The 23,964-nt window shown below is 40.1% G+C and overlaps 2 protein-coding genes and 1 non-coding gene across 4 annotated transcripts in view; 1 reads left to right on the top strand and 2 right to left on the bottom strand.

Moving 5' to 3' along the window:
• Nucleotides 1–609: 609 nt before the first annotated feature.
• Nucleotides 610–23,964, top strand: part of GTF2E2 (general transcription factor IIE subunit 2) — an 81,878-nt gene continuing 58,523 nt past the window's right edge. Inside the window, exons 1-2 of the mRNA XM_054497933.2 lie at nt 610–962; nt 5,311–5,480. Coding sequence (XP_054353908.1) covers nt 5,315–5,480 — 166 coding nt within the window. The 5' untranslated portion in view covers nt 610–962; nt 5,311–5,314. The remainder of the gene's footprint in view (nt 963–5,310; nt 5,481–23,964) is intronic.
• SMIM18 (small integral membrane protein 18) lies at nt 12,865–22,536 on the bottom strand. Of its 2 annotated transcripts, XM_054497951.2 has the most exons (3): nt 22,477–22,536; nt 14,358–14,439; nt 12,865–13,656 (listed from the first exon to the last, which is right to left on the bottom strand). In XM_054497951.2, the coding sequence occupies exon 3, from the start codon at nt 13,617–13,619 to the stop codon at nt 13,332–13,334; it is 288 nt and encodes a 95-aa protein (XP_054353926.1). In that variant the 5' UTR covers nt 13,620–13,656; nt 14,358–14,439; nt 22,477–22,536; the 3' UTR covers nt 12,865–13,331. The 2 variants fall into 2 exon arrangements, with proteins under 2 accessions (XP_054353926.1, XP_054353925.1); XM_054497950.2 differs by lacking the exon at nt 14,358–14,439 and having other exon boundaries at nt 13,137–13,656; nt 22,477–22,529.
• On the bottom strand, nt 15,128–15,241 carry LOC129043368 (U5 spliceosomal RNA). The gene has a single exon (XR_008504443.1). It is a non-coding gene; the product is annotated as a U5 spliceosomal RNA (small nuclear RNA).

Below are 23,964 nucleotides of genomic sequence, written 5' to 3'. Positions count from 1 at the left end.
CCCTCTGTTCTTCGCTTGTAAAAGAGCTGGAACCGCGTTCTCGGTGTGCAGGTGCTAGCGTGTGGCACTGGGGTAAACTCAAAAAAGAACCGTTGAGGCCGGGCGCGGTGGCTCACGCCTGTCATCCCAGCACTTTGGGAAGACGAGGCGGGCGAATCGCTTGAATTCAGGAGTTCGAGACCAGCCTGGGCAACATTGTGAGACCCTATTAATACAAACAACAACAATAATAACCAAAAATAGCCCATCGTGGTAGCACTCGCCCGTGATCTCAGCTACTCCGGAGGCTGAGGTGGGAGAATGGCTTGAGCCCAGGAGGCGGAGGTTGCAGTGAGCCGAGATCGCGCCACTGCACTCCAGCCTGGGCGACCCAGTGAGATCCCGTCTCTAATAAGAAAAAGACAAAAAACACAAAATAACCATTGAAAGATAGCGTCGCCGGTTGGGTTCACCACATTCCAGCGCACGCCGGAGCAGGCTGTAGCAGTTTTAATTAAGAGTCTATAAAGAAAGCTGCCTTCCATCTTCCGTGGCGCCACCTCCCACTTCAGTCCCCTCCTCGGCCCCGCCCCAGCCCTTCCCTCGTTGTCATGGAGGCTCCAGGACGCCAGAGCGGGATAGTTCCGCTCCCGCGGCACCGGAGGCGGGGCACGCAATGACGCATGCGCTCGCTTGGCTGCCCTGGCGCCGCGGTGGTTGCCGGGAGTGAGCTCCTAGCACCAGATCGGGAAGTGGCGGGCGGAGTCCCGGGTCGAGTCGCCGCCTCAGCCACCGCCGCCGCCGCCGCCGCCGCCGCCAGTGGCGAGACCCCGACCTGGCGGGTCGGCGCTGGGCGTGCGTGCGGGCAGGCGGGGGCGCTGACGAGAAGCAGGAAGAGGGTGCAGTGCGGGCGTGGGCGGCCGGCTGAGGCGGAGGCGCAGGAAGGGGGCGGAGAGTCGTGCGAGGCTGCCCTTCTCTCTCAGGTAGGGGCTGCGGCCGCGGGGTGAGGGGCGCGGAGCCCCGGCATGCTGTTCCCTGGGACCCAGGCGCGCCGCCGCCTCCGGGAGGCTGAGCGTGACCTCCACCTCACGGGAAGCTGGGACCGCCGTTCTCGAAGCGAAACACCCAGCACGCGAACCGTTCCCCGGAGCATTGTCTTTAGGCCAGAGGTTCATTGAGCAAACTTTTGGGTTGGAAAGAGGGAAAATTCGCGGTCTGCTGCCTGACTGTGCCTCTTCCAAGCCTCCAAGTTCACGGGCGCGGTAGCCAAGCGACTTGTGTGTGGAGTTTGAGGAGCCGCGGGGTCCAGCCAGCTCAAGGCTGTGATTTAAAATGATGCTCATACGCGGACTGCTTTCTAGGCTACCTTTTGGAGACTTGGTTCATGATGATCCCCAAACTTTAACGATAGTAGTTGATTTCTGCAGTCTAAACAACGCTGCGGCCCCCTTTTCGCCCACCTCCCCACTTCGGTCATTTAAGGGCGAAGCAGCTCGCTTTTCATAGCCGGGTCCTGAGGTGCCAGGGACACTAACGAGGTTGGCCAAAAGTGAAAGAGAGGGGAAGTAGTAAGGTTGAAAGAGGTCGAATGGTGGCAAGAATCGTGGGCTTGGAGGCAGATTTCAGTTTAATTTTTGGGTTTTCCATGTCTGCCCACGGAGGAACCAGCCAACTCCTTGAGTTGTGGTTTTGTTTAATTGTAAAATGGACATGGTGATGTAGCCTGTTTGCTCCATGGGGGGGTCCAGAGATCTAAAACTTAGTACACATATTGAGTAGTCTTTGAAAAAGGAGGAGAAGTTAGGCAGAGCACGTGATGGTGAAAGACATTGCGAAGCCTTCTGCCCTAGATGCCTTTGAACGTTCCCGAACTTCACAGGTGGCCTTTGTTTTAAAGGCCTTTACGAGCGTTCCAGGTCTGGTGTAAGGAGCACTTGAGTTAGGAGTCAGAAGGTTTGGGTCCTGGCCCTGGCTCTTCCATCTGTGCGACCTTAACCAGACAGCTTCACTTCAGATTTCACGTATTAAAATAGGAATAACGCTAATACCTGTTTGCTCCTAGAGTTGCGAGGGTCATATACTGTAAGCATTTAGTTGTTGTAAACTGTACGGCTTTATTTACATTTTTTTTTTTTTTTTTTCTGAGACGGAGTCTCACACTGTCGCCCGGGCTGGAGTGCAGTGGCGCAATCTTGGCTCACTGCAAGCTCCACCTCCCTGGTTCAGGCGATTCTCCTGCTTCAGCCTCCCAGGTAGTTGGGATTACGGGCACCCGCCACCACATCCCGCACATTTTTTTAATTTTTAGCGGAGACGGAGTTTCACCATGTTGGCCAGACTGGTCTAGAACTCCTGACCTCGTGATCCGCCCTCCTCGGCCTCTCAAAGTGCTGGGATTACAGGCGTGAGCCGCTGCTCCCTCCCTATTTAAATCTTTTAGAGTAATTTTTTAAAAGTCCAGATTAAGGTCCTGCCTTTGCAACGTGAAATAAGAAGACACAAATGTTTCCTGTTCTAGAAATTTACAATCTGCTTTTTGCCCCCACCTTCTCACTTGACAATTCTCCTTTCTTCTTCTTGGCCCCATGCTTTCCCTCTTCCCAAGGCTGTCTCCTACTTTCCTCAGCCCGGTAAATCATTCCCTTCTTTCAGATCCAACTCAAAATAGTAATACTGAAATAACGTGTTTTTATGACTACTATTTAAAAAATAACATACACATTTTCTTATTACAATTGGGCTGGATGTGGACAGCTTTCATAGCGTCCTCATTTTACTTATGAAATTGAATGTAGAGGCCTTGTGGGTTGCCTAGCCAGATGGCTTTAGGAATTGAAACTGAGGCCGGGTGCGGTGACTCACGCCTGTAATCTAAGCACTTTGGGAGGCTGAGGTGGGCGGATCACTTGAGGTCAGGAGTTCAAGATCAGCTTGGCCAACATGGTGAATGAACCCCGTCTCTACTAAAAATACAAACATTGGCGGGGCTTAGTGCTGCGCGCCTGTAGTCCCAGCTACTCGGGAGGCTGAGGCAGGAGAATCGCTTGAGCCCAGGAGGCGGAGGTTGCATTGAGCTGAGATTGCACCACTGCACTCCAGCCTGGGCGGCAGAGCGAGACTGTGTCTCAAAAAAAAAAAAAAAAATTGAAACTGAGAGAAGGCAGGTTTTTGATTCACTGTCCAGTGATTGTTCACGCCTTAATTGAAGTTCACTCTGATTATTTCTTATCAATGCTTATATTTAAAATTTTTAGCTCAATGCTTCCATTTTCTCAAATCTAAGCGGCGTGCAGACAAGGATTTATCCTCCGTAACCTTTCAAAGCTTAGAGCACAGTGCCTCACAAACAGAAGATATTTAATAAAGGCTTGTGAAACCAGTAATAATGGGACCAGAGCAATTTAAAGATGTTGTTCCATGTGTTGTTCATTTAACATATTTATTGAGCTATCTGTGCTTAAAAGCTTTCAAAGTATGAGTCTTTTTCCTCCCAGCTGACACTAGTCTTAACAGGGTGAAATTCATTTATATAGTCAGCTTGAGCTCTTCATAGACCCTCTGTAGGGTTCTAGCAGAGTTCAGAAGAGAGGTGTGTTTAGAATTCTTGTTGGTTGACCTGTAGCTTCCCTGGTTGTAGTGAAATTGCTTTGAGTTGTAATTTTAGAACTAGACAAACAACAACCACAACATAGAAGTTGCCTCAAACCACCTCCCTCCAAATTGGAAATTTTCTGTAGACTTTTTTTTTTTTTTTTGAGACAGAGTTTTGCTGTATCACCCAGGCTGGAGTGCAGTGGCGGGATCTCAGCTTACTGCAACCTCTGCTGGACTCAAACAATTCTCGTGTCTCAGCCTTCTGAGTAGCCGGGACTACACGCGTGTGTCACCATGACCGGCTAATTTTTGTAGCGATAGGGTTTCACTATGTTGCCCAGGCTGGTCTCTCAGCCTCCCAAAGTGCTGGGATTACAGACATGAGCCACTGTGCCCGGCTCTCTGTAGACATTTCTAACAAATAGTATAATAATTCAGCCTCTTCATCACTTAATAATTGAGAGCTCACCAGTTTTAAAAATATGCCATTTTATTTATAAGCAGTTCTGGTGGTTCTCTTTTTTTTTGCAGTGAGCCTAAATCCACCTTCTTCTAATTTCTGCCCTGTAATCCTCATGTTTCTACAGCAATGTTGTCCAATAGAAATATAATGGGAGTGGGAAGTGTGAGCCACACGTGTAATTAAAAATATTCTAGGCTGGGTGCAGTGGCTCTTGTTTGTAATCCTAGTGCTTTGGGAGACTGAGGTAGGAGGATTGCTTGAGGCCAGGAGTTCAAGACCAGCCTGGGCAACATAGCAAGACCTTGTCTCTAAAAAGTTTTTAAAAAAATTAACTGCGTGTAGTGGCGTGTACCTGTAGTACTAGCTAGTCAGGAGGCTGAGGTGGGAGGATTGCTTGAGCCCAGAAGTTCAAGGCTACATTGAGCTATGATCACACCACTGTACTCCAGCCTGGGCAACACAGTGAGACACTGTCTCTTAATTTTTTAATAGCCATATTTTAAAAGAAAAATTGGTGAAATTAATTTTAACATTTTATTTAACCCAGTATATTCAAAATAGTATCACTTCAACATGTAATTAATGTAAAATATCTCGTTAATAATTAAATAGTTTTTTCTTTATACTAAATCTTTGAAATCTTGTGTGTTTTTACACTTGAAAGTCCATCTCAATTTTAACTAGCCACATTTCACATGTGGCTAGTGGCTAATATATTGGACAGCACAGTTCTGGAGCTTTAGGGAATAATTCTGTTTCTTTTCTTTCTTTTTTGTTTTTTTTTTTTTTGAACAAGGGTCTTGGTCTGTCACCCAGGCTAGAGTGCAGTGGCGTTATCAGGGCTCACTGCAGCCTTGACCTCCCAGGCTCAAGTGATCCTCCCACTTCCGCCTCCCGAGTAGCTGGGACTGTAAGCACACATCACCATGCCTGCCTAATTTTTTGTATTTTTTGTAGACATGAGGTATTACCATGTTGTCCAGGCTGGTCTCCAACTCTTGGGCTCAGGCAGTCTGCCCACCTCGGCCTCCCAAAGTGCTTCAGCCACTATGCCTGTCCTCTTTTTTTCCTATAATGGCTAGTACAGTGCTTGACATGTAATAAGCGCTAATGAAATATTTCTTGAGTACATGAATAAGTGAATAAATACAAGTGCTAGAGAACTAATAATAAGATAATTTTGTTTGGGAAGTAACTTGTTGAGATCTATGGATTTGGAGTGCAGGTTTGAGTGACTTGAATTTGTATTAAAGACACTTATTTTTTCTTTGTAGCATTATGGATCCAAGCCTGTTGAGAGAAAGGGAGCTGTTCAAAAAACGAGCTCTTTCCACTCCTGTAGTAGAAAAACGTTCAGCATCTTCTGAGTCATCATCATCATCGTCAAAGAAGAAGAAAACAAAGGTAGAACATGGAGGATCATCAGGCTCTAAACAAAATTCTGGTTAGTAAAATTGTTGAGGACTGTTTGGTTTTTATTCAGATTATTCAGGAGGAAACCATTTAGTTATGGCTAGTTCATTTTTCAGTTCAGCACTCATGTTGATAGGCACTTTGTTGAATATAAAGGATGGGACAATAAGAGAATTTAAGCTCTTAGGATATTAATAGTCTTGTGCTGTAGTTAAAATTTAGGTTATTACCTCTTTAAAAAAACTTTATTGAGGTTTAATTTACATACCGTACAGTTCATTCATTTTAAGTGTACAGTTCAAAGATGTTTGGTAAATTTACAGAATTTTGCAGCTCTTACTACTGTCCAATTTTAGAACATTTCCATCACCCCCAACAGATCTGATGTGCCCATTTGTGGTGACTTTTCCCATCCCTGCCCCGGAAAACCAATAATCTGCTTTCTGTCTCTGTATATTTGCCTTTTCTGGATATTTCCTATAAATGAAATTGTACAGTAAGTGGTCTTTTGTGTGTTTTTTTTTTTCATTTGGCATATTTTTGAGTTCCATCCATGTAGTATGCATCAGTACTTCATTCTATTTTTATTGCTAAAGCGTATTCCATAGTATGGATATATGTACCACAGTTTGTTTATCCATTCACCAATTAACGGTTATTTGCATTATTTTCACTTTTTGGCTGTTTTGAATAGTGTTGCTATGAATATTCATGTACAAGTCTTTGTGTAGACATATCTTTTTATCTCTTTTGGATAGAGACCTAGAAGTAGATTTCTGGGTCATATGTCAAATTTATATTAAACTTGTTAAGAAACTGCTAAAACAGCTGTACCATTTTACATTTTCTCCAGCAATGTATCAGGGTTCCAGTTTTTTCTCATCTTTGCTAACGCTTAAAATTCTTTGCTTTTTTTTTTTTTTAATCATAGCCATTTCTATAGTTGTGAAATGCTATCATTGTGGCTTTAATATGCATTTCCTTAATGAGTAATGATGTTGAACATTGTTTCATGTGCTTATTGACCATGTATATTCCTTGGTGAAATGTCTATTCAGTTTTTTTTTGCCCATAAAAAAAACTGAGGTATATTTCCTCTTCCTATTGATTTAATAATTCTTCATATATTCTGGCTACCATTCTTTGATCTGATATACATTTGCAAATATTTTCTCCAAGCAAGTGCTTGTCATTTTATCTTCTTAATAGTGTCTTGTCTTTGTATGTACAAAAGTTTTTAATTTTGATGAAGTCTAACTTACCAGTTTTTTCTTTTATCATTTGTATTCTTGGTGTCATATCTAAGAAATCTTTGCCTGACACAGGTCATGAAAATTCTTTTCTATGTTTTCCTCTAAGAGTTTTGTAGTTTTAGCTCCTGCATTTAGGTCTGTAGTATATTTGAGTTGATTTTTGTGTATGGGTTAGCATAAGGGTCAAAATTTATCTTTTTGTGTGTTCTTATGGAGTTGTCCCAGCATCGTTTTTTGAAATGATGATCTTTTCCCCTGTTGAATTGTATTGCGCCCTTGTTGAATATTAGTAGACCATAAATCAAAGAGTTTATTTCTGGAGTCTCAATTTGGTTCCATTGACTTTGTGTGTATCTTTATGCCAGTATCATTTATCTTGAGTGCTGTAGCATTGTAATTAAGGTTTGAGACTGAGAAATGTAAGTCCTTCAGCTTAGTTCTTTTTTATTTCAAGAATTGTTTTGGTTTTTCTGTATAAATTTTAGGATCAAACTATCAACATTTGCAAAAAAGCCTGCTGGGATTTCCATAGGGATTGAATTGAATCTATAAATCAATTTGGGGAAGAACTGCCATCTTAACAATACTAGATCTTCCAGTCAATGAATGGATGGCTTTTTACAATTTTTTTGTAGAGACAGGATCTTGCTCTGTTGCCCAGGCTGGTCTCAAACTCCTGGCCTCAAGCAGTCTTCCTACCTCAGCCTCCCAGAGTGTTGGGATTATAGGCGTGAGCCATTACACCCAGCAGTTATTTTATTCTGATTCAATCTCACTTATGAATGAAATTGTTTTCTTTGTTTTTTTTGAATTGTTCATTGCTAGTATATAGAAACAAGAGTTTTTTTTAATACATCGATCTTGTATTCTGTAACCTGACTGAACTTGTTTTTTATTTCTCTTAGTTTTTTGTGTGGTTTCCCTAGGATTTTCTACGTCAAGATTATGTCATCTGTGAATAAGAACAGTTTTCTTTCTTTCTTTCCAGTGTGAACTTTTTAATTTTTATTTATCTTGCTTGTCTGGACTGGCTGTACATTGAATAGTAAAAGTAGCTGCCTTTGCCTTGTTCCTGATCTTAGGGGCAAAGCATTCAGTTTTTCACTCTTATACATGATATTACTGCAGGTTTTTGTACACGCCCTTTCCAGTTGAAGAAGTTCCCCTCTATTTCTAGTTTTTGAGAGGTGGTTTTTTTTGTTTGTTTTCTTTTTTTTTTGAGACGGAGTCTTGCTTTGTTGCCCAGGCTGGAGTGCAGTGGCGCAATCTCAGCTCAGTGCAAGCTCCACCTCCCGGGTTCACGCCATTCTCCTGCCTCAGCCTCCCGAGTAGCTGGGACTACAGGCACCCACCACCATGCCCGGCTAATTTTTTTGTCTTTTTAGTAGAGATGGGGTTACACTGTTAGCCAGGATGGTCTCGATCTCCTGACCTCGAGATCCACCCGCCTTGGCCTCCCAAAGTGCTGGGATTACAGGCGTGAGCCACCGCGCCCAGCCTTTTGTTTGTTTTCTTTTGAGACAGGGTCTTACTCTGTTGCCCAGGCTGGAGTACGGGCATGATCATGGCTCACTGCTGGCATGAACATGACTCACTGCAGCCTGCAAACTCCCCAGCTCAAGCAAGCCTCAGCCTCCGGAGTAGCTGAGACTACAAGCACATGCCCACCACATTTGGCTAATTAAACTTTTTTTTTTTTTTTTTTTTTTGGTAGAGATGGGGTTTTACTTTGTTGCCCAGGTGGATCTCAAACTCCCCGCTTCAAGGGATCCATCCCCCTTAGCCTCCCAAAGTGCTGGGATTATAGGCATAAGCTACCGCATCTGACTGAGAGTTTTTAGTCATAAATGGGTACAGGATGTTGTCTGATGCTTTTTCTGTATCTAATGAGATGAGCATTTTCTCACTCTTTAGTCTATTAATATGATATATTAACATTAATTGATATTTAGATGTTCAAACAACCTTGCATTTATTCCTGAAATAAATCCTACTTGGTTATGGTGTATAATCGTTTTTATTTGTTGTGGTATTCAATATGCTGGTATTTTGGTCAGGATTTTTGCATCTCTATTCCTGAGGGACTTGATCTGTATGTAGTTTTGTTTTTCTCTGGTGCTTCTCAGGGTAATTCTGGCCTCCTTAAACGATTTGTGAAGTGCTCCCTTTTCACCTATTTTCTGAAAGAGTTGTGAAACTTTGTTATTATTTTTTAAAATGTTTGAGAGAATTCACTGGTGAAGCCATTTGGGCTTCAGCTTTCCCTTGTGGAAAGCTCTTTGTAAGAATTTTTTCTTTTCAGTTTACTCAGATTTTCTATTTCTTTTTGAGTTACTTTTAGTACTTTGTGGCCTTTTAGGAGTTTATTCATTCATCATTTACATTGTCTGAGGTTTTTCAAAGTATTCCCTTATAATCCTTTTGATATCTATAAAGTCAGTAGTGATATCCCTTCTCATTTTTTTTGAGATGGAGTCTTGCTCTGTCGCCCAGGCCCCCCAGAGTAGCTGGGATTGCAGGTGTGTGCCACCACGCTCAGCTAATTTTTGTATTTTTAGTAGAGACAGGGTTTTGCCATGTTGGCCAGGCTAGTCTTGAGCTCCTGACCTCAGGTGATCCGCCTGCCTTAGCTTCCCAAAGTGCTGGGATTACAGGCCTGAGCCACCGCACCCAGTGTCCTCTTTCATTTCTGATTTTAGGAATTTGTGTTTTCTCCCTTTTTTCTTGGTGAGTCTAGCTAAAGGTTCATCAATTTTGTTGATTTTTTCAAAGAACCAGCCTTTGGTTTCATTGGCTTTTCTGTTTTGTGTTTTTTTTTGTTGTTTGTTTATTTATTTCCACATCAGTATTTATTATTTCCTTCCTTGTGCTTGCTTTGGGTTTAGTTTACTCTTACATTATTGTCTTTTAAACAATGTCAGTGGAACTTAATTCACAGCTGAAATTATTTAGCTACTTCAAATTGTAGCAATAATAATTTTTATTGATGTTAATTTTTTACACATCCTACAAGCTGTTTTATAACTGATTTGGAAGCAAAGCTTTTTAAAAAATCAAAGTAGGCCTGTCATTCTTATAATATATATTAGGTTTGTTTGTCATTCCAATGAAATTTACATAGAATTAACTCATTGTAAACAAAAATGTAAAAACTGTTTTAAACATTGGCATAGCCACTTTCAGGCTTAAGCCACTTGAGCCTTTGACCTGCTCAAGAATGTCTTTGCATTTTGTAGTTTAGGCTACAGGTATTGGGTAGCGAATTTCATCTTCCCCACAAACAGGTCCCATTCAACAGCAGGAAGAGCCCTTGTAGGGTTTTACTTCTCTTTGGTTGGCCAGGGTTTTCCCTAACAGTCAGGGTAGAATAAACTGTGGTAACAATCACAAAAATCTCAGTTTCTTAAAACAACAGAAGCTTGTTTCTCCTTCATACTACATGTTTATCATGGATTGGCAGAAGTCTTAGCTAGTTACAGTCAGTCAAGGACCCAGGCTGACAGAGCAGCTGGAAGCTCAAACATTTGTGAGTTCTGTGCTAGCAGGAAAACTAACTCTGGAAGAGCTTGCACTAGCAGTAAAGTGCTGTGGCCTGGAGGTGACACATGTCACATCCTCTCACAGCTCATTGGCCAGAGTTAGTCACAAGTCACTTATTGGCCAGAGTTACGTTCCCAGCCATAGGGAGCTCCGAAGTGAATGCTTTCCTTAATGAAGAGAGCTGGAAATATTGGGTGTAAACACTAAAGGCTACCATGCCACTCTAGTTCAGGCCACGGTCATTGGATTGCTAGATTAGCTGTTGACCGGGGCTCCTGGTTTAGCTGCTTTCGTGTTCATTCTTCATACAGCAGTGATTTTTCTCATTGGATCATGTTGCTTTCAGCTCAAGTTGATTGTTACTGTTTTTCGGATAAAGTCCATGTTTTACTGCAGCCTATGTGCCTGCCTCATCTGGCCTCTAATTATCTCTTAGGTGTGGTGTCATACTGTTCTCCTTGTACTCTGTCCTAGTGATACTGACTTGTAGCTCCTCCAACATGCTTTATTCTCTCTTGCCTCTTGGGTTTTATTCATATTATTTCTTCTTCCTGGAATATTCTTTCTTACCTCCTACCCTCTTTTGGTTCTGTCCTGTTCTTTTAAGCTTCAGCTTAAAAGTCATATTATTCTCATTCTTCAGTGTGAATTCACTGTATAACCTTTGAGTTCCCATAGCACTACTCTTTTTGACAGAGCTCCCGATGTGCTCCATTGTAGTGACGTGGTTCCTTGTTTGCCACTCTGCCCTCAGTATCTGGCCTAATTGCTGACATGTAGTAAGCACTCAGTAAATATTTGTTGGATGACTAAATAAATTACAGGATAGGGTGGGGGAGAAAGTTGGTAACATACACTATTAAAAAATCTGATTATTAAAGGACTTGTATACTTCCCATCTATTGCCAAGAATCCAATGTTCGTGAAAATGTATATGGTTTTAACAGTGCTCAGTTCCTGGTTTCCAAAGTATTTTATATATCCAAGCTTCACAAATCCTTTTAAAGTTGGTTATATTATTTGTGTTTGTTTCTAATGTGAGAATAAAATAAAAAATACTTTGTGGAAGAGTTATTTCAGACCGGCAGTTAAGATTCTTTTGTTTGTTTGAGACGGAGTTTCACTCTTGTTGTTCAGGCTGGAGTGCGATGGTGTGATCTCAGCTCACTGCAACCTCTGCCTCCCAGGTTCAAGTGATTCTCCTGCCTCAGCCTCCCAAGTAGCTGGGATTACAGGGGCCCCATTCCCATGTCTGGCTAATTTTTTTGTATTTTTAGTAGAGATGGGGTTTCATCATGTCAACCAGGCTGGTCTCAAACTCCTGACCTCAGGTGATCCACCTGCCTCTGCCTCCCAAAGTGCTAGGATTGCAGGTGTGAGCTACCACGCGCAGCCGGTATTCTTTAAATTGAAAGGAACAGATTTCCTCTCTTCACCACACAGTTATTTATTGCACACAAAAAATTCCATCAGTAATAGAGATTTAAAAGAAGTCTTTTATAATACCTAGTGCTTTTTTTTGTCCCCACAGCCCTCTTAATATACCGGCTATTCTAATTCTCCATATTTGTTTTCAAACCTTACTCATATGTATATTAATTTATAATATCAATAATTATATTAAAACTTTTATATGCTGAGTTTATTTTTTACTTCTAAATACTTTTCTATCTTGCCAGAATTTTCGGTTGCTTTTTTTTTTTTGAGACGGAGTCTTGCTCTGTCACCCAGGCTGCTAGAGTGCATTGGCATGATCTCGGCTCACCACAACCTCTGCGTCCTGGGTTCAAGCAATTCTCCTGCCTCAGCCTCCCGAGTAGCTGGGATTATAGGTGCCCGTCACCGTGCCTGGCTAACTTTTGTATTTTTAGTATAGACGGGGTTTCACCATCTTGGCCAGGCTGGTCTCGAGCTCCTGACCTTGTGATCCATCCGCCTTGGCCTCCCAAAGTGCTGGGATTACAGGCATGAGCCCCTGCGCCTGGCCTTCAGTTGCTTTTTAATAATTCATGAAGTTGATGTGCCACATTTGGTTAAAGTCTTAGTTATTTTCAATTTTTTGTTATTTTGAGTAATGCTGTTGTAAAAAATCTTTGTACCTTGAGCTTTTACATTTGAACTAAGTGCTTAGGATACATTTCCAGGAGTGGCATTTCTGACTTAGGGGTAGTATAGTGGTTAAGAGCATGCTTTTGTTTGCTCATGGGTGATAGCAAAATAGTGTTAGGGTCACAAAATATCTATATAGCCCTTGGAATTCCAAGAAATAAAACTGCCATATTTCTCAGCAGGTGTTGAGTGGCCCTATCTTTTGACCTTTTTTGGGGGGGGGGAGGGGCCGTCTTTCTGCCTTGGTTATCTTAGCCTTTGAGAGTATAAATAAGAGAGGTAAAATGAAAGAACAAACTCAGGAAATGAAGGGGTGTAGTAATAAGTTTTAGTTTGAAAATAGACTAGGCCTTTCTTGTATCATGCATTTCCAACTAAACAGTAAGTCAGTTTTGTGAGAATTTTGTGCAAATATACTTGTGGCATTTTTGATTATTTTGAGACTTTTTCATACTAATCCTACATAAAACTCAAGTCATTTTATATATTTATATAAGTTGTTTTCAGTAAATTAGAAAATACTACTTTTTAATAAATAGGGACTTTATATATATAAGTGGAAATATTTTACTTCAGACTTAGAAACATGTTTTAAATAGCCTTTTTGTTACCAACACACTATTTTTTGTCTACATGAATTGGTTAGTTATAAAATCATTTTAGCATCATTAGCCTTGCTTGTCTTTTCCAGCTTATCTTTTGCTGCTTAATATTGAACTCTAGGAATCTTTTATCCAGTTTTTGAAGTGTCAGTATTAAACAGATCAGTAAATTCACATTTATGAAGTTTTACTGTATATTTAATGAAATGGCTATACACACAAACAGTGCATATTTAACTTGTTTTTCCCCTTCTGCTAGAAATGTTTTAACCATTCAGTCAGAATTTGTTTTGTAGCAACAGTTGGCCTCAGAAGATTTTTTTTTTCTCAGAAGAGGTTGAGCTGCTTTCAGAGATTTTGTTCATCTTCTGTAGAGTGTTAGACCACTTCAGTTTCACGTTTTCTGATGTTGTCCATCATACTTCTAAGAGGGTTGGGTTCACTTTTCAAGTCTTTCACGGTTTTGTTTTTTACACAGCAGCAGCAGTCAAGCACTTCATAAAGAAAAGCCAGCACCACTAAAGATACCACTGTAAATATAAATAAAAGCAGGATGACAAAGCAGGCAGTGTTCCAGTTGTCATGGAAAGGGTAAATTTTTTGAACTTGGAAACCAAGGTACTGATAAACAGAGGTAGTGGTTTCATTCCAGTGGCTGGAAGCCATTCTTAGAGATTCCACTTCTTATATTGCTCTTTTGAATCTATAAAAAAGGTAGAAAATGAATTTATGTAGCAAACTACAGATCTGTTAATTCAAATCTCAGTACTAAGATTTCTTAGTAAATTTGTATAGGCAACATGAATCTTCCTTAATTAATGCCTAAATGGTAGTTTTGAATTTTTTTGTATATCTGGGCCAGTGTACTTAGTCAACCATACCCTGTTTTTTAATATATTTGCTAGATGAATATGTATATTTAAGATTCAGGCCAGGCATGGTGGCTCACACCTGTAATCCCAGCACTTTGGGAGAGTGAGGTGGGCAGATCACTTTAGCCCAGGAGTTCAAGACCAGTCTGGTCAACATGGCGAAACCCATCTCTACAAAACATACAAAAATTAGCCAAGCATGGTGGTGTGCGCCTGTAGTCCCAGCTGCTTGGGAGGCTAAGCCGGGAAGATTGCTTGAGCCAGGGAGGCGCAGGTTGTGGTGAGCCAAGATTGTGCCACTGCAGTCTAGCCTGGACAATGGAAATGAAACCGTTTCTCAAAAAAAAAAAAAAATTCCTATACCGAAATTAACTGCTAATGGAAGGGGAAAAGGCAGCTGAATTGGTTTAAAACTTGATTAAAGCAGTGGTCAGTGAGCTATTATCTACAAAAAACCTTGGCGTTTTAAGGTTATGTTCTTCAAACTGCCCCTGGAAAAGCTTTTATCATTAGCCTTGTGGATTCTTCTTACCTTTTTGGTTCAGTGTATTTCTGTCTCCTGTTTCCCCTTCTTTAAACTTCGATGACAGGTGATCTGAATCAGGAAATAGTGGCTGAGTGTAAAATAGTAGAGAAAGAAAACCAAATAATGCCAATTTTCAGAATGAGGATAATAAAATTTTAGGTTAGAGTGGTCTGTGAAGAGACCCTAATCTTGGGGTTATAAATGATAGTCTTAAGTGTTTCGTATACCTGAGTGACCCATAGACATAAATATTTTAAAAAACAGACAAATTCAGCCCTCCCAAAGGTATCAGTTATTAAATTATTCTATTTCACAAAAGAAGCTAGTGAGTTCAAGTTTCAGTATTCTTGAATTAAGTTTAGCTTTTGTTGACGTGGTACTTGTTAGCTCTTAAATGGGGACTGTTAGAATCAAAGATTTGTTAGTATGGAACTATAGTAATGAGAAACTAAATTAATTTTTACTATCTTGATCTCTAACAAGTATTTTAACATTTAGTTTTAAAAATTATAAGATAACCTGTGCACTAAGAACATTTTGGAAATAAGAGAAAAAATGTAGTTCTACTTCATTAATTTATCGGTTGTCATTCTGTATGCTTTTCCTTTACTACATAGTTGTAAACAGGATTTTACAACAAATGTTTATTGATTACCTAATGTGTACCAAATATTTTTGTAAATTTTGGAGATACCTTGTGTGTGAGAGTGTTTCATTTAACGAAAACTACAAAGTAGTATGAACCCCATGTACTCTTTTTTTTTTCTTTCTTACTAGCCTTGCAGATGCAGAGCCTCAAAAATTGGGTTAAGACTTAGAATTATTCCTCTCCAAAGAAATCTTTAGTAAAAGGTGAGAGATTTATATGATCTGAAGAGAAACCGGAGTATCCCATGTACTGTTTTTTTTTTTTTTTTTTTTTTGAGGCGGAGTCTTGCTCTGTCGCCCAGGCTGGAGTGCAATGATGTAATCTCAGCTCACTGCAACCTCCGCCTCCCGGGTTCAAGTGATTCTCCTGCCTCAGCCTCCTGAGTAGCTGGGATTACAGGTGTGTGTACCACCACACCTGGCTAATTTTTGTATTTTTAGTAGAGACGGGGTTTTACCATATTGGTCAGGCTGGTCTCGAACTCCTGACCTTGTGATCCACCTTCCTCGGCCTCCTAAAGTGCTGGGATTACGGGTGTGAGCCACTGCGCCTGGCCTCCCATGTACTTATAATGCAACTTCATTCATCAACTCTTGGCCCATCTCTACCTGTACCCGTTTGCTTCCACCCCATTGGTTGTTTTAAAGCAAATTCAAGACATCGTTCACCTAGAAATATTTCAATATATATCTCCCAATGGTGAGGACTCTATTTTTAAACATAACCACAATATTATTGTCACACCCCAAACTCAAAGCCATAACAATATAATTCCTTAAATATTTTTGTTTTCTTAATAAAAACTTTGGGATTGATAAAATTATGTTTTCTGAGGTTTTTGTTTTCTTAGGTTTGCTTGATAAATCACTTCACCTCTCTGGATGGACTTGCCTCCTTTCTTTTTTCCTGCATTTTGAAGGTTAAATTGATGATCTGAGCCAGAAGTAAAGACTTAAATACATGTTTTCTTTTGGAATTAGGAATCCTGTTTTATCTTACTTGGTGACCCTTCGTCTTGAAGTTAGAGACAGACTGATGGGCAGTAATATAATCAATTGCTTCTTTTAGTTCAGGATCATGCAAAAATACACTGTCTGGAACAGCGATGTGTAACTTCCTATGACATGACAGTTTTTTCAGACTCTACCCAGCCTTTCAAAAATTACCCTTTTATCCTTTGCATTTTCTCTTCAGAGTACTTCTTATAGAAGGTAGGGATGCTACCTTGCACAATTCCAGGGAGCACCGTTCATATTGTGTTGTGGGGTGCCATTCATGTAGAATATGATGTAAGTGGTGCCCCTTGTGTAATGTGAATATCCTAATAGGTTACCCCTTCAACCTCTGCCTTGTTGCTGCCTCTAATTCTAATCACCATGCACACAAGTATTCAAGTAACTCATAGAAACTTATTTTTATTTTTTTGAGACAGAGTTTCGCTCTGTCACCCAGGCTGGAGTGCCGTGGTGTGATCTCAGCTCACTGCAACCTCCCCCTCCCAGGTTCAAATGATTCTCCTGCCTCGGCCTGCTGAAGTAGCTGGGATTACAGGCGCCTGCCACCACGCACAGCTTTTTTTTTTTGTATTTTAGTAGAGACGGGATTTCACCATGTTGGCCAGGCTAGTCTTGAACTCCTGACCTCAGGTGATATACCCTCCTTGGTCTCCCAAAGTGCTGGGATGACAGGCATGAGCCACCACTCCTGGCCAGAAACTTATTTAAATGGAGATGAAAGTTAGGTCCTCTTTGACCCAGCCTCTCCAATAGAGTAGTGTCATGCATACATGGCCACACTCAAATGCCTTAAAAATGCTCAGCTTTTGGAGATCCTTTAAGATTTTTAGCACTGCCAAAATACAGATATTCCTGTGAGGGGTAGCACACGTTATTACAGCTATTTTTACTTAAGTGTATGAGTTTCAGGTCATTTTTGAAGAACAGAGCTAATGAGAGGAAGAGGGAGAAGAGCAGGCCTTTCGGGAAACCGAGGGCATTGCACTTGTGTGAGTGGGCAAAGAGCAGAAGGAATTGCTTGGGGGTCTATCCAATCACTTTACCTGGGCTAGTTGAGGATCACCCCAGCATTTATGGAAGTAATCCTTAGACTTTCTGTTAAGGCCTTCCAGGTTGATCCCTTTTTAAAATCTGGAAGTTTCTTTTGAAGGCTTCTCTTCTAAACTTGGCATCAGAAGTAACTGAGGGGAAGGATGATAGAAAAAAGAGAGTAGAGAGAAGCAGTTCCTACATTCTACCCCTCAGATTAGTTTAATCTACCTTATTGGTGAAGTTAATGTTAATTTAAAATGTTCACTATTGATTTAAGTAACATCATTATAGTAATTTTTTTTTTTTTTTTTTTTTTTTTTTGAGACGAAGTCTCACTTTGTTGCCCAGGCCCGGAGTGCAGTGGTGCAATCTCGGCTCACTGCAACCTCTGCCTCCTGGTTTCAAGTGATTGTCCTGCCTCTGCCTCCCTGGTAGCTGGGATTACAGGCATCCACCACCACGCCTGGCTAATTTTTGTATTTTTAGTAGAGACGGGTTTCACCATGTTGGCCAGGCTGGTCTTGAGCTCCTGACCTCATGTGATCTACCCACGTGAGCCACCACACCTGGCCTTATTATAGCAATTTTAAATAAATTAAAAGCACCACTCAGTTGTGTCTCCTTAATATAATGTCCTTTGATGTTTTTTCTTCTAGAAATTGGCTGTATAAATCTATAACTTGTACCTAGTTGAAATTATACTGAAGTCATGACTTTGTATTTTAATTTGTTATGAGTAGGCCTTTTTTGTTTGTATTGACTTTTGGGGGAGAAGTTATAAAGACTAAGTTGCCATTTCAAAATGGAATTTTAGAATGGGCCGGGTGTGGTGGCTCCCGCTTGTAATCCCAGCACTTCGGGTGGCTGAGGTGGGCAGATCACCTGAGGTCAGGAGTTCGAGACCAGCCTGACCAACATGGAGAAACCCCCGTCTCTACTAAAAATACAAAATTAGCCGGGCATGGTCACTCATGCCTGTAATCTCAGCTACTTGGGAGGCTGAGGCAGGAGAATCACTTGAACCTGGTAGGCGGAGGTTGCAGTGAGCCAAGATCGTGCCATTGCACTCCAGCGTGGGCAACAAGAGTGAAACTCCCATTTCCAAAAAAAACAAAGAGATATCTCATCTACTTTTGGTGTATAAGTGAACTGCTTAAAATATTTTCAGGTCCCCTTACCTCAAAAATAAATAGAAAGAGGCAGTCAGGAAGGCAGACAGATACATAACTAAATTCAGTTCTTTGAGGTTTAACTTGTATCCATTAATGAGCTATTCTTCTGGTTAAATTAATATAGTTTATTCACACAATTGAATCATAGGTAACTGAGTTTTAGGAAAGATATTTAGGATATGTTCTTAAGTGAAAAGAACAAGGTGTAGGATAGTGTATATAGGAAAAGGGAAAATATATACTCATTTGCTTTTATCTGCACAGAAATCTTGGAAAGACCTACAAGAAATTAATCACAATGATGGTGTGGATGGGGATCCATAGGGAGGAGAGTGAGGCACAGGGGTATGTTTGAGGCTTCTTAACCTGTACCTTGTGTTCTTTTGTTTTTTTCAACCATTTAAATATATTATTTATTTGAGACCAAAATAAATCATCCATTTTAAAAGGAGAAATAAAAAGCGCTATTCCTTATTCTTGGCTCTCTTAAAAGTCTGTTATTAGCCAACAATATGGATTAGTATGGAGTAACCATTCTTTTATTCCTGCTTCTGGAGTAGTATGGAGTAACCATTCTTTTATTCCTTTCCTTTTTTTTTTTTTTTTGGCTTTTCTCCTTTAATTCAAAAAGATAAAATCCCTTTGTGCTTTCAAAATGTAACACATCTAGTTAAATCAGCTATCAATATTGACTTATTTAATGCACTATAACACAAAACGTTAGCCTGATAAAACTTCTAAAGTGCTGCTGAGTATTCCTTTGCTTTCTTAATAAACTTACTTTCACTTAAAAAAAAGCCTGTTGTTTATGTATCTATTTAATACATTTATTGAGTATTCTGGATTCCAAAAAATTCCAATTGGGATTAGGAAACACTGTCATTTTTGTTAGACTGTATACTTTATTCACACATAAATATGCTTTTAATAATTATGCTTGGCAGGCGCTGTGGCTTATGCCTTAACCCCCACATTTTGGGAGGCTGAGGCAGGAGGATCACTTGAGCCCAGGAGTTTGTTTTTGGTTTGAGACAGAGTCTCGTTCTGTCACCCAGGCTGGAGTGCAGTGGCACAATCTTGACTCACTGCAACCTCTGCCTCCTGGTTCAGGTGATTCTCCTGCCTTAGCCTCCTGAATAGTTGGGATTACAGGTGTGTACCATCACGCCCAGCTAATTTTTGTATTTTTAGTAGACATGGGGTTTCACCATGTTGGCCAGGGTGGTCTTGAACTCCTGACCTCAGGTAATCCACCCACCTTGGCTTCCCAAAAGTGCTGGGATTACAGGCATGAGCCACCGCACCTGGCCAAGCCCAGGAGTTTGAGACCAGTCTGGGCAATGGGGGGAGGCCCTGTCTCTACAAAAATAAAAATTAGCTGGGCATGATAGCCTGCACCTGTAGTCTCAGCTACGTGGGAGGCTCGGGTGCGGGGATAGCTTGAGCCTAGGAAGTTGAGTTTGCAGTGAGCTGTGATTTCTCCATTGCACTCCAGCCTGGGTGATAGAGTGAGACCCTGTTTCAAAAAAACCAAAACAAAACAAATTATGCTTGTAATAATGACTATAGGTAACACCATAGGCCACCTCCGAAGGCACTTATATACTTTGCTGGAAGTGTCTAAGCAGTTTAAGAAAGTGTATAGGTCAGGTTTATGTTGTAAATGATGATGATTTGTCTTGTGAGTGTATTGATAACCGAGCGGCTCAAAACATTCATTGTTCGTTAGCTTCTGGGCATATCTGAAAAACGTAAACACTGTAATTTGGAGTCATTTTCCACCTTAAATTTAGTGTGGCATGTTCTTTCAAAGTGTGGTAGAGCTCTAGTAACTTTTGATGTTTAATTTAGGGTAAAGGCTAAATCTTACTTTCATGGATTAGGCATAACTAAGCATGCAGAAAGAAATATACTATTAGGCCCGTAATCCTTAGCACTCTGGGAGGCCAAGGTGGGCACATCACTTGATAAGTTCAAGACTGGCCTGACCAACATGGCGAAACTCCGTCTCTGCTAAAAACACAAAAATTAGCCAGTTGTGGTGGCGGGCATGTGTAATCCCAGTTTCTCAGGAAGCCAAGGCAGGAGAATGTCATGAACCTGGGCGGCAGAGGTTGCAGTGAGCCAAGATTGCGCCACTGCACTCTAGCCTGGGCGATAGAGTGAGACTCCGTCCCCCCGCCAAAAAAGAGAAATATATCATTAGGATTTTTTCCTATCCTGCGACTTAGTTTTGAAATTAAAATGTAAGTTTATATTAAGCAAATGCTTTAAACATTCTTTATGAAAAGCAAGAGAAAATGGTGTATATAAAAAAAAGTAAAACAATCTTTTTCTGGACTTCCCTACCCATGCCTTAAAATTTGATTACAGGAATGGGGAGCTTTAAAGTAAATCACATAATTTTTTTTAGTGTATGTGTTTTAGTTTTGTTTTATGTTAATTTTGATATGTTTACTCCCATTTGATATGTTTACTCCCATTTTGATATGTTTACTCCCATTTGATATGTTTACTCCCAAAGGCCCCAGTGGAGTGTTGATGGGGATGGGACTTGGAACTGTTCTGGAACCTTTGGGTTGCCAGATGAGAATAAAGTTATGCTTTTGCTGTATTTATGGTAAAAGCCTTTGAATTGAATTCTCAGGTGCTTTTAAGCATATCACTTTGAAATGTGATCAATTAATCCTAATAGCCTGTAAATATAGAGCAACTCACTTAATTTAAGCTCTGGAACTTAGGCCATGTCTCCAGTCAGTTTGGTGAAACCGCAATGAGCCTTCCATCTGTGCTAACAATAGACATATTCCAAGCAAAATGCAGGCTGATGATAGAGTGTTAAAACAATGTGGGTGGTAGAGGTTTCTGTTTACAGTTTACCTGAAATTTGAGTTGTAAGTTAACTGTTTTATTTGACAAAGTTATTTTTATTTTATCTGAGACTTTTGTTTGGTGCTTCTGTACTTTCTGTAGCAAGCACAAATGGTTTCTAGGTAATTAACCCCACTGTGCTGAACCTGGACAGATCTAGTATCTTATTACAGCAACCTTTGGGTTTTGCAGGGGATACTTTGCTCAGGCTAGCTGAATGCTGACTAAGAAAAGGAATAGAAATTATGAAGAAAAAAAAACCCTTTAAAGATTAAATAAACTTACCAGCAAGGTAAAAGGACAGAAGCTGGCTCTTTAGGTCAGATATAGCATGTATCCTGGAGTTCTAACATCTAGTAAATAACTAAATTTTCATGCTTGAATAGTATAAAATTAGAAATTTGGTCAGCAGTTAATACTAATTTTTAATAGACATGAACGATTGCTCTGAGCCACGAAGATAATCTTGTTACCTAGAAAGGTACTTACTCTCCTTTCTTAACCAGTTCTTCTTAGGACATATTTTTATTTTAAAATGCAGTTTATCAAAAGGACTTACTTTGTATTTATTTTGAGGATCAGTTTAAGAATGACTTCAACATTATATTTAAATGGTGTGATAAATTGATATCAAAAATGAAAGGCTATTTAAGAAGGTTTTTGTTTAATAGCATGACTTTATATTAGGAGAGAGATTTCACAGTGAAGAATTATTTTAATTAAATGTTAAGGAAGTCTGAAGCTGTATAAATTATCTGTTCAGTGTAGTATAATGCAGCCCATATAGTGATACCTTTTATGATTTTTATATAAAAATTAAAATTGTGATAATTTCTTGGCATTCTCTGCATCTACATTCAAAGTAAAATAAAAATAATTTTGAACTATTTTCTCATATTCTAAAAAATATAACAAACTTTCTTATAAGTAACTATTTTTTAGCAGCCAATATCATTTGCACATAGAATCAGAAAGCTTTAGTCTGGAATTCGCTTTTGATCTGGGTTTTTCTTTAAGAAAAATCCTTTGTTAAGACAGACCAAACTGCAGAAATGAAATCGCAAGTAACAGAGAAAATGAAATTAGCAAGTAACCAGTTAAAATAAAAAGCTATGGTTTACTCTCAGGTCTGGATATAGATCAGGTTCATGTAAAATGTAATGAATTTTCCATTAAGGCACAGATGGTAAGGGTGCTTATCAGATAGCACAAGGCAGTCTTCATATTTTCATAATAAAATCCTACCAAGCGGTGAAACGAATACATTGCTTTTTCTTGATATTTAGTAGGAGCAAAGGTTTCTGGTTGATTTTTCAGGGTAAAATATTTTCCTATTGCATCATAAGGACATGTACCACTAAATAAAAAAGATCATATAAACCTACCTCTTGTCTGAGAGGATGCTGTTGAAGCGATGGTATCGTCTGTTTGTAATGCAGTCTAGTGCACAGCCAAGATGGAGCTGTGCTTCTATTGGTCGAACCACAATGGAGCTGACAGTTTCCTCTATGTTCATTTGCATTAAGTCTTGCCACCCTTAAGAGTAAATCATTCATAAACTTGAATAGAGCTGTCTGGGGTATCAACTGTCATCCCTTCTCCTTTATTTTTTTGTTCTTAAGCTAAATTCCTATATAGGAATTTGTGAGTTACTAACAAATTGATGATTCTTTAGTGTTTCATTATAAAATTTCAGATCCTTCAGTGAATACTTCAGTGCTAGGTCTGGAAGATAATGTCGGGAAAGGTAGTAACCTAGGAAACAAACAGTCCAGGTTTGCCAGCCTGATATTTCCTTCAGGAAGTATGCATGAAATCTTATAAATTTTTCTTTTCTTGTTCTTCCTTTTCTTTCATTACTTGTTCCATATATAATTTTTGCGCTTTGGAAGTGATTATTTCCATGTGGTGGTTTGATTTAGGAGGAATTATGAAGGAAAATAATTGGCTTTTAGCTCTGCAAGTTGGAAGAGGGCTCGTTTAGGTAAATACACTACCTGCATTCAAAAAATAGTCTCTAAAATGTAAATGGCAAAGTGATCCCCAGGTTGGCTCTTTAGAGATGGAGTATTTTTAGTTACTGTGTATTATTTAGAGTTATGGTCTAAGCACAACAGAATGAAGGTTTTTAATTATGGGAGTGGCTGTTACAACAGCAGCAGACCAGGTACATGCTATGTAGACTTCTTTTTTAAAATTATAGATGAAGGCTGGGAGCGGTGGCCCATGCCTGTAATCCCAGCACTTTGAGAGGCTGAGTTGGGTGGATCACAAGGTCAGGAGTTCAAGACCAACCTGGCCGAGATGGTGAAACCCCATCTCTACTAAAACTACAAAAATTAGCCAGGCACGGTGGCAGTCGCCTGTAATCCCAGCTATTCAGGAGGTTGAGGCAGGCGAATTGCTTGAACCCGAATGGCAGAGGTTGCAGTGAGTTGAGATCACGCCACTGCTCTCCAGCCTGGGCGACAGAGCAAGACTCCATCTCAAATAAAAAAATAAATAAAATAAAATTATAGATGAATTGGTACGTTAGTTTCTGGGGCCATAAAGGAATGCATGGAAATATCTGTATTATAGTCATTCATTCAACAAATATTTACTGAGTGTTTACTAAGCTTGACATTGAGTTAGTAGTAGATGCCAGAGACATAAGCGTCATGTCTCGTAAGCACAACTGTATGTGATTCATAATTGGCCATTTGTGTGGTGTTTCTCCTTAACACATTGTCATCTCTTTTTTCATAGTCTTCCCAGTTGTTTATACAGTTGCGTGGGGTAAGCTTAATATTATTTTACTAAATTTAAACAAGGAAGCATTAAATGTGCAGTCACAGATTTCTGTACTTTGACAAAATGGCCAGTTTCAGATG

This window comes from Pongo pygmaeus, chromosome 7 (assembly GCF_028885625.2).
Source record: "Pongo pygmaeus isolate AG05252 chromosome 7, NHGRI_mPonPyg2-v2.0_pri, whole genome shotgun sequence".
NCBI classification, from domain to species: domain Eukaryota; kingdom Metazoa; phylum Chordata; class Mammalia; order Primates; family Hominidae; genus Pongo; species Pongo pygmaeus.
This window is presented reverse-complemented; position numbering and strand designations above follow the sequence as displayed.

Excerpts from the sequence above, each read along its gene's own strand:
- SMIM18 (XM_054497951.2), bottom strand. The coding sequence starts at position 13,619 with ATGGCTTCCAGCCACTGGAATGAAACCACTACCTCTGTTTATCAGTAC.